The following is a 13,912-nucleotide window of genomic DNA, read 5'->3' as shown; positions in this document are numbered from 1 at the left end:
TGGCATGATGACAGTCACCACGTGTGTGCCCAGCCTGGGCCCTGTCCCATCTAATCCTCACGCCATCCCTTGAGGGAGGAGCCATGTCTGTTTTACAGATGAGGGGACTGTTTAGGACTGTTTGTTTAGACGGGGCTCACTGAGTTGCTTAGCACCTCGCCATTGCTGAGGCTGGCTTTGAACCCAGATCCTCCCTTCACAGCCTCCCGAGAAGCTGGGATTGCAGGCGTGTTCCACCATGCCCGGCTCCTCCTTTTTCCCCTTGATGCCCATGGCATAGCTCTCTCCAGGGCCACTCCCTTTCACCCCCTCCTGCCACCATTTGTGATGAAATCTGCCCCTTAAATATGGCCACAGGAAAATTCGCAGGACAGCGGGAAGGAGGAGCAAAGCAGGCCTGGGGGGGTGGGGGAATGGCAGCGTCAGGAGCTGGCCCGGCTCGTGCCCCACCAAGGACCCTGCTGGCCCTCACCTTGCACAAGCAGCAGCACATGGGACTGGGTGGTGCCGGCCGCGTTGGTGGCGGTGCAGCGGTACTGTCCTGCGTCGGCCAGCTCCACGTGGGCGATCCTGATGACATTTCCGCTCTGCACGATGCCAGGCCGCAGGTGTCCTCCAACTTTGCTCCATGTCACCTGAGGCTTGGGGTCACCCAGTGCCAGGCACTCAAACTCAACGGCATGGCCGACCACCACGGTCTGCACAGTGGTGCGGATGTTGATGAGCACCGAGGGCAGCGCTGGGGAGCAGGAGGTAGAGGTCAGCTGGCCAGGGAGGCCACAGACTGCCCCGGAACAGGAGAGCCTGGCCCTGGCCATTCCTCCCTCTCAGCATGTGCTTTTCCCCATTCCATGACGCAGCTCTTTGTGTGTGTGTGTGTGTTACTATCCTGTGGCCACTCTCTGTTGCCTGAGCACCGGCCACTATGCCCACCCCGCCTTCCTTCCTCCCTTGCAATCTGAACAAGGCCCCCTACACCATGCTGGCCTCCAGCAAGCAGATCCCATGATTTACTTCATCCTTTACATGAAGGGGACTTCCCTACCTTGGACAACCAGCTGGGCACTGGCCTGAGCCTGTCCCCAAGGCCCATGGGCCTGGCAAACGTATGTCCCTTGGCAGCTCTGGTCTAGGTTGTGGATTCTGTAAGGAAAAAGGATTGAGGGAGTCACACCCATTGAGGATGCTCCGAGATCACAGAGAGTTCAGGGCTCACCCTGATAGGAAGCCAGGGCCGGCTGCCAGCCCCCCTGTGAGCACTAGAGGTACGCAGGTGGGGCACCACCCCGACTGTAGAGAAAGGCCTTCTGCCCTCGGTCATGGGTCCATGTCTGGCCCCAGAGCTGTTCTCCTTCGTCCACTAATACCAGTGCAGCTGGGCACAGTGGTGCATGCCTACAATCCCAGTGGCTCGGGAGCTGAAGCAGGAGGATCACTGAGTTCAAAGCCAGCCTCAGCAAAAAAGCAAGGCACTTAGCAACTCAGTGAGACCCTATCTCTAAATAAAATACAATATAGGGCTGGGGATGGGGCTCAGTGGTCGAGTGCCCCTGAGTTCAATCCTCGGTACCCACCCTCCTAAAAAAAAACAAATCACCAGTGCAGACATGGGCCACCGCTACTGGGGGACTCCCAAACGTCAAGCGGGGGCTAGGTGCTGGAGAGGACGTGTTTCCGTCTTCTACAACTCACTCTTGGGCTGAGAACACTGAGGCTCAGAAAGGTAAAGTGACTTGTGCAAGGACATTGCTTTGGGTTGAGGGCCCAGTTGAGTCTTGGGCTGGGGGGTCCGAGCCCCACCCTGACCCACCAGCACTCACCGGAGCACCCCATCCTGCACGCTGTGGCCAGGAGGCAGCTGGCCCCCTTCCTTGAACCAACGAAGCTGGGTGCCTGCGTCGCTGGGCACGGCACAGTGGAACTCAACACTGGCCCCAATGCTCTTGGTCTCCAGCTGAGGGGTGACCTGCACGGTGGGCGTGGATCCTGCCAGGACATGGGTGGCAAGCTGAGAGCCTGAGGAACCTGAAGAGATAGGTGCAAGGTTCTGCGGGTCTCGCTGTGTGTGGGAGGCAGGCGCGGGGAGGGCAGCCCCAGGCAAGAGCGAAAGGAGTCTGACATCCTTTTTTTTTTTGTACAAGGGATTGAACCCAGAGGCACTTAACCACTGATCCACACCCCAGACCTTTTAACTTTTTATTATTTATTTTTTTGTGGTGTTGGGGATCAAACCCAAGGCTTTGGGCAGCGAGGCAAGCACTTTACCAACTGAGCTATATCCCCAGCCCTCATTTTTTATTTTGATAGAGGGTCTCACTGAGTTGCTTAGGGCCTTGCTAAATTCCTGAGGCTGGCGTTGAACTCCCAAACCTCCTGCCTCAGGATCCCAAACCACTGCACCCGGCTAGGAGTCAGACATCTTAAGGAAGGATGACAAAGACTGTTCTGGCTGTAGCTCAAAATAAGAGATCAGGGACGTGCCATGGTGAAGACTCTGGTGTGTGTGGTGGGCGGGTGTGGAAGCATCGCCTCTATTTCCTAAGGGCCCCCCGAGCCGTGGGCAGCTGGTGCCTTTCTAACTGCCTATGTGGAGGCATTTCCTGTCCACCTTACCATGTGTCTCTTACCAACTGACCAGAGAGAGGGCCTGTCTGAGACCACAGTCCAGGCCCTTGGCTAGTGGGCTTCATGCCCTGCTGTTTCTAGAAGTCCGGGCCCAGAAGCCCTCGCCTGCCTTTGCAGGACTGGGCCTAACACTGTTGCCCCCGTCAAGCAAGTTCCCAGTCTGCCTGGGCCCTTGGTGGACAAACCCAGGGCCGCTGGGATGAGTGGGTCCAGGTCCTGCCCTGAGCGCCTGGCGTCTGGCAGTGAGCGCTGGGGAATTTGCGCACATGGTAGCTTCCCCTGCCAGGGCAAGTCAGTGCCAGGGGAGGGAGGTGGTGATGGAGGCGGGCGGGGCTGAGAACACAGGGCACTTTCTGGAGCGGGCAAGTCCGCGTGCGCCCGGGAGAACCGGGGAGAGCAGGGTACTGTGGTGGGGGAAAGGAGGGAGGCCTTGGTACTCCATGTGCCCAGGGGCAAGCTGGCTCCTTTCTGTCCACCCGGAGCCCCGCTGCTTACCTTGGACAAGCACCTGGGCAAAGGCCTCTGCTGAGCCCACCCTGTTCGCGACCTGGCAGCGGTAGCGGCCAGAGTCCTCAGGGCCTGTGGCCTCAAACTGTAGCAGCTCGTTTCTGGCGGCTGCCCTCGGGGGGAGGGTGCCATCCGCGCGGCTCCACTGGAAGCTGAGCGGGGGCGTGCCATGGGCCAGACACTGGAGCCGCACCGTCTCCCCTGCCCGCACGGACGCGTGCTCCGGGACGACAGTGGCATATGGTGGGCCTGGAGTCAGGGGACACAGAGGTGGGGGGAGGACAGGTCAGGATGGCAGCAGGGAATAGGGTCTGGGTGACAAAAGACCAGGGAAGCCCAGAGGACAGGATGGAGAGCACCGGGGCCAGGTGGGGACGTGGATGGCAGCAAGGGCAGTCTCTGAGGTCCTCCGGGTGGAAGGGGGTCCCGGGGCTCTGTGGGGACTTTGTCCCCACACCATGCACAGGGGAGCCCAAGGGGAGGGGATGAGCGTCTTACTCTCCACGTGCAGCATGATGGTGGCCTCGGCATGCCCCGCAGGGCTGGTGGCATTACAGATGTACTGGCCCGAGTCCTGCTGGGCCACCCTGGGGATGACCAGCGTGTCGCCTTCCAGCCGGTGCTGCCAGGGCAGGGGGGAGCGCAGCTTGGACCAGTGGATGGTGGGCGTGGGGCTGCCTGTGGGGTAGAGCAGAAGATGGCCTTGGTTGGACTGGTGGAGGGTGATCTGCCCTCCACGGGGCCACTAAGTGGGTGCTTCCTGGCCACAACGTCATCCTCAGATCCCACGTGTCTACAACCCAGGCCCTAGGGCACCTCTGCTGTGCCAGCCCCGTGGGCCACCCCTGGCCGCACCTGTGGCTGAGCAGCGCAGTGTGGCCGTGTGCCCAGCTTCCAAGGTCAGCTCAGCTGCTTCAACTTGGACCTGGGGGGCCCCCGGGGCTGCAGTGCCCGAGTCCACGATCACCTCCACACGCTTCTGTGCTGTGCCCAGGACGTTCTGGGCGAGGCACACGTAGGTGCCTGCGTCGGAGGGTTTTACCGATGCAATCTAGAGGAAAGCAAGGAGGTGGTGTGGGGGCTTTGAGCTGGGCCCCCCGCTTTTAGCACCTCTGCCTGGCTACTGAGGGCCACGAGTCCATCCGTCCACCCACGCGGCCATCATCCACCTCTTCATCTGCCCGCCATCCTCCATCCCTCCTTTTCCTCTTTCCCGTCCCTCTCCCCTGGCCCGCCATTGCCGGTCTACCCACCACCCACCTATGGCCTCCTTGCTTCCTTCTCCACCTGCTCCACCCTCCTGCCTCTCCTCCAGGCAGCTGCTCTGGGCCAGGTCCTGGACGGGGCTCAGTCCAAGACGGATCATCCCTGACCTTACCTTCAGCACCGTGTGGCTGTCCACCAGCCCATAGGTCCGAGGCTCCAACTTGGCAGGAGTGCCCACCCGGGTCCAGCGGGCAGAGGAGCGGGGCTCCCCGGTGCTGATGCACTCCAGGATGACGTCCTTCCCCACCTTCACCCGCACGGGTCCCTCGGGGAGCACGGACACCGTGGGCGGCCCTGCCCAGAGGAACGACCGTCGCTGACCCACAGCAGGACTGGGCCGATGTGCACGTCCCAGTTCCCGCTGGGTAACGCTGGGTGAGCACCCATCTCCCCTCCACTCTGGTGCTCAGAGAGGGAGGAGAGCCAACAGGGAGCCAGAGCGCCGGGGCCGCGCCCCCTCACCGTGCACGCTGAGGTTCACCACACTCTGGGCCACGCCGTAGGCGTTGGAGGCCACGCAGCGGTAGGCCCCGTGGTTGCTGGGCCGGCTGCCCACGATGGTGACGGTAGAGCCGTCGGCGCTGATGTGGACATTGTCTGTGGGTTGTGTTGACGGAGGAGGCCAGTGAGGTTCGACATGGTCCTCCTCCTACTTTGGCACTGCCAGCTGCTGTCCCTCTGCCCCATGTCCCCAACCTCTCAGGCCTGGGTATGTGACACAGAGTCCCAGATGGCAGAAGATAAAAGTCCATGGAGACTCACCACAGGCCACACGTGGACATGGTGTGGGCGTGGTCTTCTGCCCCTGCCCTCTCACCCGGGCCCTCAAGCCTGCCCGCAGCCCCGCTGCCCCGGCGCTCACCCTCCAGCTGCTGGTTCCGGGTCTTCCACTCCAGGCTGATGGGGGCCGCCCCCTCGTGGATGAGGCACTTAAAGCTGGCGTCCTGGCCCTGCTGCACGGTGCTGCTGGGTGGGTCGATGGAGATGACAGGGCTCCGGAGACCTGAGCCCAGGGGGCAAAGGGCCGGGCTCAGTGGGCGGGGCTGATGTGACAGGGAGGCCCCACCTTGGCTCCAGGGTCTTCCCCCCCTTGCCTGCAGCATCCCCCACACTCACGGTAGGAAGACCCCGCACTGGGGACGACTGTGACCATGAAGGAGGCTTCCTGCTCAGGACCTGTGCTGCTGGCCACTCGGCACACGTACTCACCCGAGTCAGCCGGGGAGACGTGGTGGATCCGCAGCTGGGAGCCATGGGTCTGTCAGCGGGAGGAGAGGGGACCCATCAGGCCAGGTGGCTTGAGACAGGGGTCATTGCCCTGAGGACCTCAGGAGCTCGGGTGCCAGCTGAGCTCAGGGCTGAGCAAAGCTTCATTCCCAGAACCCCAGGGGCCAAGGGGCTCACTCCACAGAGGGGACAACTGAGGCTCAAGGGACGAGCAGCTGCAGGGCTGGGAGAAAAGTCCAGGTCCCTCAGGAAGTCTTCCCTGACAGGTATTTGGTCCCCCTGGTCCCCTAGCAGGGGTTTGCAGGAGATCTAGAAGCAGAAGGAAAATGCAGGGTGGATCTTCCTGCACTAGGGTCCCCCCCAGCCGGGCCCCATACCTGGTGCCGGGTGGGCAGGCTGCCCCCTCGCTTGTGCCATGTGACCTGGGCATGGGCCTGTCCGGGCACCACGCAGTTCAGATCCAGGGTCTGCCCCTCGGCCACGTGTGAGGAAGAGGCCTCGATGTACATGGGCTGGGCCAGTCCTGGGGCTGTGGGGACAGGGGTGGGTGAGAGGCAGGCTCCTGGGGTAAAGCCAGGACCTATGGTGGTGGCACAAGGCCACTGGTCTCCTGGAGGTGCTGCGGCTTGCGAGTGAGTGACAGAGCTGAGCCACATTGACCTAAGAAGGTCCGCCTTCCCTGGGGGGAGGGGCTGGTTAAGGGGAGGGGCTGGAGGACAGCCAGGGCCCAGGGACACAGAAGTAGCTGTGGAACTTCACCAGTCACATCTGGGAACACCTGGCTAGGCTCGGTCTTCAGCCATAGAAAACCCCATGATCCAGGTGACAGCAGGAGCCCTGAGGGAACTGGGGTGTGGCTCCCTGGTAGAGCGCTCGCCTCACGCGTAAAGCCCTGGTTTGATCCCCAGTAGCAATGACCAAAAAAGAGCCCTGAGGTGAGATCAGGAGCAAAACCAGGAAGGGCCCTGAGCCCTGCTTCGCCATCACCCACTGCTCCTTGTCACTCACCAGGAATAGGGCCTGGGCTGGAAGCCTCAATCGTGACCAGGACAGAAGCCTCCAGGGTCCCCGAGCTGCCTGTCACTTGGCATGAGTACTCCCCAGAGTCGGCAGGAGACACGTGGTTCAGCCTCAGTAGGTGGCCGTGGACCTGGCCAACGCGGGGTGAAAGTGCACGGAAGAGCTGGGAATGGTGGCCCAGGCCTCCCATTGCCACACCCTCTTGTCCCTGTGTCCCCTGGCTGCCATGCAGGCTGCCTCCGACTGAAGGTGACTCCCTTTGACTTTAGTGCGGCATTTAGGTTTCTGAGGACACTCTTTCTGGCAGGAGGAAGTAAGAATCGAGAGTAGGTAGTGTCCTTTTGTAATGTGCACCAAGGTGCAGGGTGGAGGTGGTGGCCGGGTCACTCCCAGCCTCTTCTCAACCCCCGACTCCAGCCATCTGTTACCCCAGCCCTGAAACCCCCATGGCCGGGGCCACTTTCCTTCAGGGTCGGGTTTGGGAAGGACCGCTGGGGAGGGTGGCGCATCCTGTTTTTCCCAGATTTCATACCTGGTGCCGGGCGGGCAGGCTGCCCCCACGCTTGTGCCATGTGACCTGGGCATGGGCCTGCCCGGGCACCACGCAGTTCAGATCCAGGGTCTGCCCCTCGGCCACTTGAGAGGAAGAGGTCTCTATGCGAATGGGTGGAGTGCCTCCTGGGAGAGGGGAATAGCAAGGGGTCAGTGAGCAGAGGCTCCCACCCCTGTGTCCTTAACCCCTCTCCTGGGTGCCCTGATGTGTAGATCAGAGGCCACCTGCAGAGTGGCTTTTCCACCTTCCCACTACATTTGGGTCTGGAGTAGGTAGCCTAGCCACCCGGGGGATGGGCGAGCCTGGAGATAAAGGTACCACTTTCTGGCCCCATCCCCATCTCCCAGGACCACTAGGGTCAGGGCTAAAGCCAGGAGCCCCCACATAGATCACTAACAGTTCCCAAACTCCAGCGTGCGTCGCTAAGAACATAGACCCCGGGGCCAGCCTGCCTGGGTCAAGCTCCTCTTCAGACACAAGGATCTTTAGACAGCTGCTTCCCATCTATACATGGAGAAAACACTCATGCCCACCTCAGACGGCTACGGGGAGGATGGGATAGTTACTGTGGGTCAGTCCACCAGGGCCAGCAGACGCGAGCCACCCTCTCAGCCATGCATGCCCGGTCACGGTTTCTGCTACTCTGTGGGCCCCTGGGCTATTAATTACTGTATACTTTCCTTTCAATTGATTCACTCTAAAAACCTTCATTACTTAGCCCCATTATAGGCACTGATTTCCATGAAGTCAGGACAGGTTTGATGTGTCACATTTTTTCCTAATGTACTGCTCCCGTAAGATGTCTATTGGATCACCCGTAAAATCACCCAGGGCTACCCCAGAGGCACAGGTCCAGGCGTTAGGGGACTCCCTGGATGATTAATAGTTAGAGAGTAGAAGGCAAGAGCTGTACCACCCCCTTCACAATTGGGAACAGTGACATGTGAAAAGGCAAAGTCCCTTGGGTGACATCTCCAAGTATGGACAGAGGAACTGGGACTCAGGCCAACTGATACCAGCTCCAAAGCCTGTGCTCTCAGGTCCTTGACATGGATGGGACCTCCCCCAGCCTCAGCCTGGCCCCTTGTCCTGGACCGCGGGAGTGGGCAGGAGGCAGGAGTCTGGGAGCGGAGGGCCGCGGTCTTCAGATGCCCTCCTTTGCTGTTCCCCTCTCCACCCCTCTCCCTCTTCCAGGCTCCCAGGCCCCTCAGGCACCCTCACCAGGGACATGGCCGGCACTAGATCCAGAGGCCTGGATGGTGACCAGGACTGAGGCCTCTTGGGTGCCAGAGCTGCCCAGCACACGGCACACATACTCGCCCGAGTCAGCAGGGGACACCTGGTGCAGCCGGAGCCTGGAGCCGTAGGCCTGGGCAGGGCAGGACACAGAGAAGGACCACCGGTGTAAGAGGCCAATCTGGAATCCTTGAAGGCCTCTAGCCCAGGTGGACGTGGCACCCCCTGGGGCTCCCAGGCCTTTCTCTCGGGCAGAGTTAGCCAGGGCCCAGCCTGTAGTCAGCCAACAGTCCTCCCACCGTTTCCTGCTGACCCATACCTGATGGCGAGTGGGCAGGCTGCCCCCACGCTTATGCCACGTGACCTGGGCGTGGGCCTGCCCAGGGACCACACAGTTCAGCTCCAGGGTCTGCCCTTCGGCCACATGTGAAGAAGACGACTCAATCCTGATGGGCACAGCACTGCCAGAGACTGGGGACACAGGAGCAGCAAGTCAGGGCTTGGCCAAGGTCAGATTTGAGAAGAGGTTGTGGGATCCATGGCCCCGGGAGGGTCACAGTTAACACTTACTAAGGACTCCCAGTGTGCCAGCCCTGTCCCCAGCCCTTATCCGTATTAACTCATTTAACCCTCACAAACTCACATGCTAAGGGTGGCACTAGTCACATGTGGCTATTGAACACTTGAAAGGTTAGAAAAAAAATTTTTTTGTAATGCTAGGGATTAAACCCAGAGCCTTATGCCTGCTAGACAAGCACTCTACCACTGCGCTATGTCCCCGGCCCCTTTTCAAGTTTTATTTAAGTTCTCCGTAAGTTGCCCAGGCTGGCCTTGAATTTGCAATCCTCCTGCCTCAGCCTCCCAAGTAGCTCGGATCACAGTGTGCACCACTGAGGTTGGAATGATCCATGTCCCCAGTTACCTGGCCTGGAGACTGAGGCAGAGAGGGAAGAGTAACTCCCTCCGTTCAGGAGTAATGCACCGGGTGATCTGACTCAGGCACCTTTGTGCAGAACCCAACACTGACCACTACCCAGGTCTGAGGACTCTGATCACAGGGGACGCTGTCACTGGGTCCCACCATCTCGCTCCTGGGACGAGGGTTTTCATCAGACTCACCAGAAGGGATGCTGGGGCCAGGGGCGACCGAGACCACGATGGAGGCCTCCAGGGCTTCGATGTTGTTGTTGGCTCGGCACACGTACTCGCCAGAGTCAGCCACGGTCATCTGGTGCAACCGCAGGCGGGAGCCGTGGGCCTGGGGAGGAGAGAGGGGAGAGCTGAGGAGCCCGTGGTCACAGCTGGCTCGGGCTTCCCTCATGAGGCACGTGGAGGCTGCCTTCGGTCTACCCCAGGCCCAGGACGCGGGAGTGTCCAGGGCCTAGAAGAAGAAGCCCCTGGGCGGTCCCTGTGGTGCCCACCGCAGGGGACCAGGGCTCCACCTCCACCTCCGGGGGCTCGTCTACCTGGTGTCTGGAGGGCAGGCTGCCCCCACGCTTGTACCACGTGATGGTGGCCTGGGTCTGCCCAGCCACCACGCAGTTCAGATCCAAGGTGTCTCCTTCCACCACCGAGGGGGACGAGGACTCAATCCTGATTGGCGGGGAGACACTGGGCACTGGGGACAGAGTGGGGAGGACGACACCAAGTCAGACAAGACCCACGGGGCTGGGGACCTCTGCGCCAGGTGCCCAGGCCCCTGTCCTCCACGCTCTCACCGTGGGAGGAGCCGCTGCCCTGGATGGTGACGATGAGCGAGGTCTCCCGGGAACCAGCCCCGTTACTGACGTGGCACACGTACTCGCCGGAGTCAGCCGGAGTCACCTGAGGGATCCGCAGCCGGGAGCCCACGATCTGGAGGGAGCAGGTGACAGTGGGTGGGGATTCTAATCCTGGGGATGCTGTCACCTGGGCCCCAGGTGTCTCAGGCCCCTCGCCTGGCCTGCCTCTGGGCCTGGGGGGATGGCAGCTCTAGTGTCTGTGCTGTTCTCCTCGTCACCTCTCCGGAAGGCCTGCGGAGGCCCCAGCAGGGGTGCCCGAGCTGTCATACATGTCGTCCTTCAGCGTGTCTGCCTCCCTTTACGTATTTTAATTTTTTTTTTGTTGGTACCAGAGATTGAACCCAGGGTCCCTAACCACTGAGAAACATCCCCACCATTTGTATTTATTTTTAAAAATTTTGAGACAGGGTCTCACTAAGTTGCCAAGACTGGCCTCTAACTTGTGGTCCTCCTGCCTCAGCCTCCTGAGTCACTGGAATGATAGACATGTGGGCCTGGCCTGTTCCCTTTTAGACCATGAGCAGAGAGTTGTTTTTTTCTACTGGGATCTGTGGTGCCAGGTTAGGGCTTGGCCTGCAGCAGCCTCTCGGGGAGGCTCAGTGGGTGAGCAGACCCGCTGAGTTGGCAGGATGCATTTCTGTGTCTCAGAGGACTATGCCATCACAGACGCTCCATGTTTGTTGAATGACTAGATGAGCACAGAGGGGTGCCGAGAGCCTGCCTCCCTGGCCCTCCCACCAGGGCAGCGTCCTCCCTGCCGCTGGCTCCGAACCTGGTGCCGGCTGGGTAGGCTGCCTCCGCGTTTGTACCAGGTGATGGTGTGGGGAGCTTGGCTGGCGACCAGGCAGTTGAGGTCCAGCATGTGACCATTGGCCAGCGAAGCCGAGGAGGACTCGATTCGCACGGGGTACACCACGCCCTGGGCTGGGAGGACAGGTGCAGGGCAGGGTGTGGGCGTTGCTGAGGAGGCGATGGGCCCCTAGGAAGCCCCCACCGTTTGCCATGATCTCTAAGACACTTACGGTGGGAGGGGCTGGGGCGCTGCTGGATGGTGACAAGGACTGAGGCTTCCTGGGTGCCCGAGCCACTGACCACACGGCACACGTACTCCCCAGAGTCAGCTGGGGTCATCTGGGGCAGCCGCAGCCTTGAGCCGTGCACCTGGGAGGAGGGGCAGGTCAGAGGCGGCGGGCTCAGAGCCCGGTCCTGGGTTTGTGGCCAGGCTCCTGTTTCCTTCCCTGGGCTCCCTCATGGCCCAGCCAGGGAGATGCACCACTGATGATGGGCACTGGGGACAGAGGGGCGAGGAGGACACAATTCCTGCCCCAGAGGTGGCACAGGGTCTAACCTGCCACCTCGCCCACGTCAGCGACTGCGGACACTTGGCACCAGGGGGACATGGGGAACAGCACTTGCTGACGGGCTCAGGGTAGGTGACGCACAGCATGAGCTCATTTGGCCGATGAGGACATTAAAGATCAGAGAAGTCAAGAGACTGGCCTGAGTCACTCGGCAGACAAGCAACCGAGCAGTAATGAACCTAAACATGCCTGAATTCAAAAACCATGATCCAGGGCTGGGGCTGGGGCTCAGTGGTAGAGCGCTGGCCTAGCACGTGTGAGGCACTGGTACGATCCTCAGCACCACATAAAAATAAAAAATAAGAATACTGTGTCCACTTAAAACCAAAAAAAAAACCCAAAAACTAAGATCCTGTGTTTTTTGCGGTAGTGCTGGGGGTGGAACCCAGGGCCTCACCCGTGCTAAGCAAGTGCTCTGCCCTGAGCCGCAGCCCGATCCTGAGCCTCTGCTCTTTATTCTGCAGTTAGGGGCACCTTCCAGAACCCTCCTCCACCCCCACTTCCTACCTGGTGTCGGGAGGGCAGGCTGCCCCCGCGCTTGTGCCACGTGACCTGGGCGTTGGCCTGCCCAGTAACCAGGCAGTTCAGATCCAGGGTCTGCCCTTCAGCTACGTGGGAGGACGATGACTCGATTCGTACTGGCGGGGTGACCCCGAGTGCTGGTGATAGAGGACAGAGGGTCAGCCCCCGGCGGGAGATGAGAAGAGATGGCGTGAGTGGGGACAGGGGCCACTGGTCTCTTGGGAGGTGTGGACTGAGGCTTTTGGCCTGATCCTGCACAGCTAGGACAGGGAGTTCCCTGGGTGGGCCCCCAGCCCTGTCCCCTCTATTGCCACTCACCAGGCACGGAGCTCTCAGGCTCAATGGTGACCAGGACGGAGGTCTCCAGGGGCACCGAGCCGCCCACCACTCTGCACACGTACTCGCCGGAGTCAGCAGGTGACACCTGGTGCAGCCTCAGCAGTGAGCCGTGGGCCTGTTGGGAGTGGGGGGTGAGGTCAGGGGGCGCCCCCGCAGCACCCTCAGAGCCCTGGAGAACTGGGGGCAGGTGAGCACCCCGCGGAGCCCATGCCCAGGGGGAGCGGCTCTCAGGTTGAGATGCACCGGCAGCGGCCACGCCGAGAATCCTTCCCCCTTAGAGGTCTCCTGACCTCGGGGGACCCCAAATTCTAAAATACAGCGTGGCCACAGGCCATGGCACTGAGGTGGGAGCGGTCCCTCGGGGCACTTCTACGCACTGGGCCCTGAGAGCTCTGCGACTGAACTTGATCCTTGGGTAAGTGTCACCACCACCATGTTACAAATGCTAGAACTAAGGCACCGAGAAACAAGCACCGGCCTAAGGTCACAGTGGTGGACCGGGACTCACGCGTGGGCTGGCGGGGCCTCGACTCTGGGTTCTAACCCTGCACAAGGTTACAGGGGGGCCAGGGCCTCCAGTCCTCCTCAGCACCTGGTGCTACCCTCTTCTCGGCCCCTCTAGCCTCCTGGACCTTTACCTGGTGCCGGGTGGGCAGGCTGCCCCCACGCCTGTGCCATGTGACCTGGGCGTGGGCCTGCCCCGGCACCACGCAGTTCAGATCCAGGGTCTGCCCCTCGGCCACTTGGGAGGAGGACGACTCGATGCGGATGGGCGGCGTGCTGCTGGGGGCTGGGGAAGAGATCCCTGGTCACTCTAGTCCTCTAACGCTGCCCGGGCCTCTCCTCTTTTTGCATCCCAGCCCGGCCTGGGGGCCCCACTCACGGTAGGCAAAGTTGGCCCCCTGGGTCCCGGTTACTGTGACTGTGATAGAGGCCTCCACGCCATTGCTGGCCCGGCAGACATATTCTCCTGCATCCCCTGGGGAGGCTTGGAAGATGTAGAGGCGGGAGCCACGGACCTGGGCGGCCATGGGAGGGAGCATAAGATGGGGCTTCCAGAGCCCAGGAGATCCCCAGCCCTGGGCTAGGAACTACCAGCCCCCCAGTCCAGGGGCTAGGACCCCACCCCCCACCACCCAAGGCCCCTTCCCATGTGCCAGGAGCTGAGTACCTGGTGGCGGGCTGGGAGGCTCCCCCCACGCTTGTACCACGTGACCTGGGCATGGGCCTGCCCCGCCACCACACAGTTGAGGTCCAGGGTCTGCCCCTCGGCCACTGAGGGGGATGAGGACTCAATCCTGACAGGTGGGCTGGGTCCTGGGGCTGTGGGGACAGAGTGAGGGTAGCAGATGCTCCCCTGGAGGGCAGGACCTGTGCCACCCGGAGCTGCCTCTGCCTTGGGCCTTGGGGGGTTTGGTGGCCTGGATTTGAAATGCTCAGATGGGTAACCGTAACAGAAGAGCAGGCCTTGGGCT

General features: G+C 61.2%; 1 protein-coding gene across 1 annotated transcript in view; it reads right to left on the bottom strand.

Annotated features, from left to right (window-relative positions):
* The window catches only part of Hspg2 (heparan sulfate proteoglycan 2), a 90,300-nt gene that overhangs the window by 8,835 nt on the left and 67,553 nt on the right, over nt 1-13,912 (bottom strand). The window contains 25 exon segments of the mRNA XM_076861096.2: nt 473-739; nt 1,046-1,143; nt 1,821-2,025; nt 3,121-3,381; nt 3,631-3,810; nt 3,988-4,183; nt 4,511-4,692; nt 4,861-4,995; nt 5,261-5,401; nt 5,515-5,656; nt 6,003-6,154; nt 6,634-6,775; nt 7,178-7,323; nt 8,420-8,567; nt 8,754-8,905; nt 9,554-9,692; nt 9,901-10,052; nt 10,153-10,288; nt 10,988-11,139; nt 11,238-11,376; nt 12,084-12,235; nt 12,417-12,552; nt 13,076-13,227; nt 13,321-13,456; nt 13,609-13,760. Coding sequence (XP_076717211.2) covers nt 473-739; nt 1,046-1,143; nt 1,821-2,025; nt 3,121-3,381; nt 3,631-3,810; nt 3,988-4,183; nt 4,511-4,692; nt 4,861-4,995; nt 5,261-5,401; nt 5,515-5,656; nt 6,003-6,154; nt 6,634-6,775; nt 7,178-7,323; nt 8,420-8,567; nt 8,754-8,905; nt 9,554-9,692; nt 9,901-10,052; nt 10,153-10,288; nt 10,988-11,139; nt 11,238-11,376; nt 12,084-12,235; nt 12,417-12,552; nt 13,076-13,227; nt 13,321-13,456; nt 13,609-13,760 — 3,993 coding nt within the window.

This window comes from Callospermophilus lateralis, chromosome 7, assembly GCF_048772815.1.
Source record: "Callospermophilus lateralis isolate mCalLat2 chromosome 7, mCalLat2.hap1, whole genome shotgun sequence".
Taxonomy (NCBI): domain Eukaryota; kingdom Metazoa; phylum Chordata; class Mammalia; order Rodentia; family Sciuridae; genus Callospermophilus; species Callospermophilus lateralis.
Note: the sequence above shows the minus strand (reverse complement) of the source record. Positions and strands in the feature narration are given on the sequence as shown.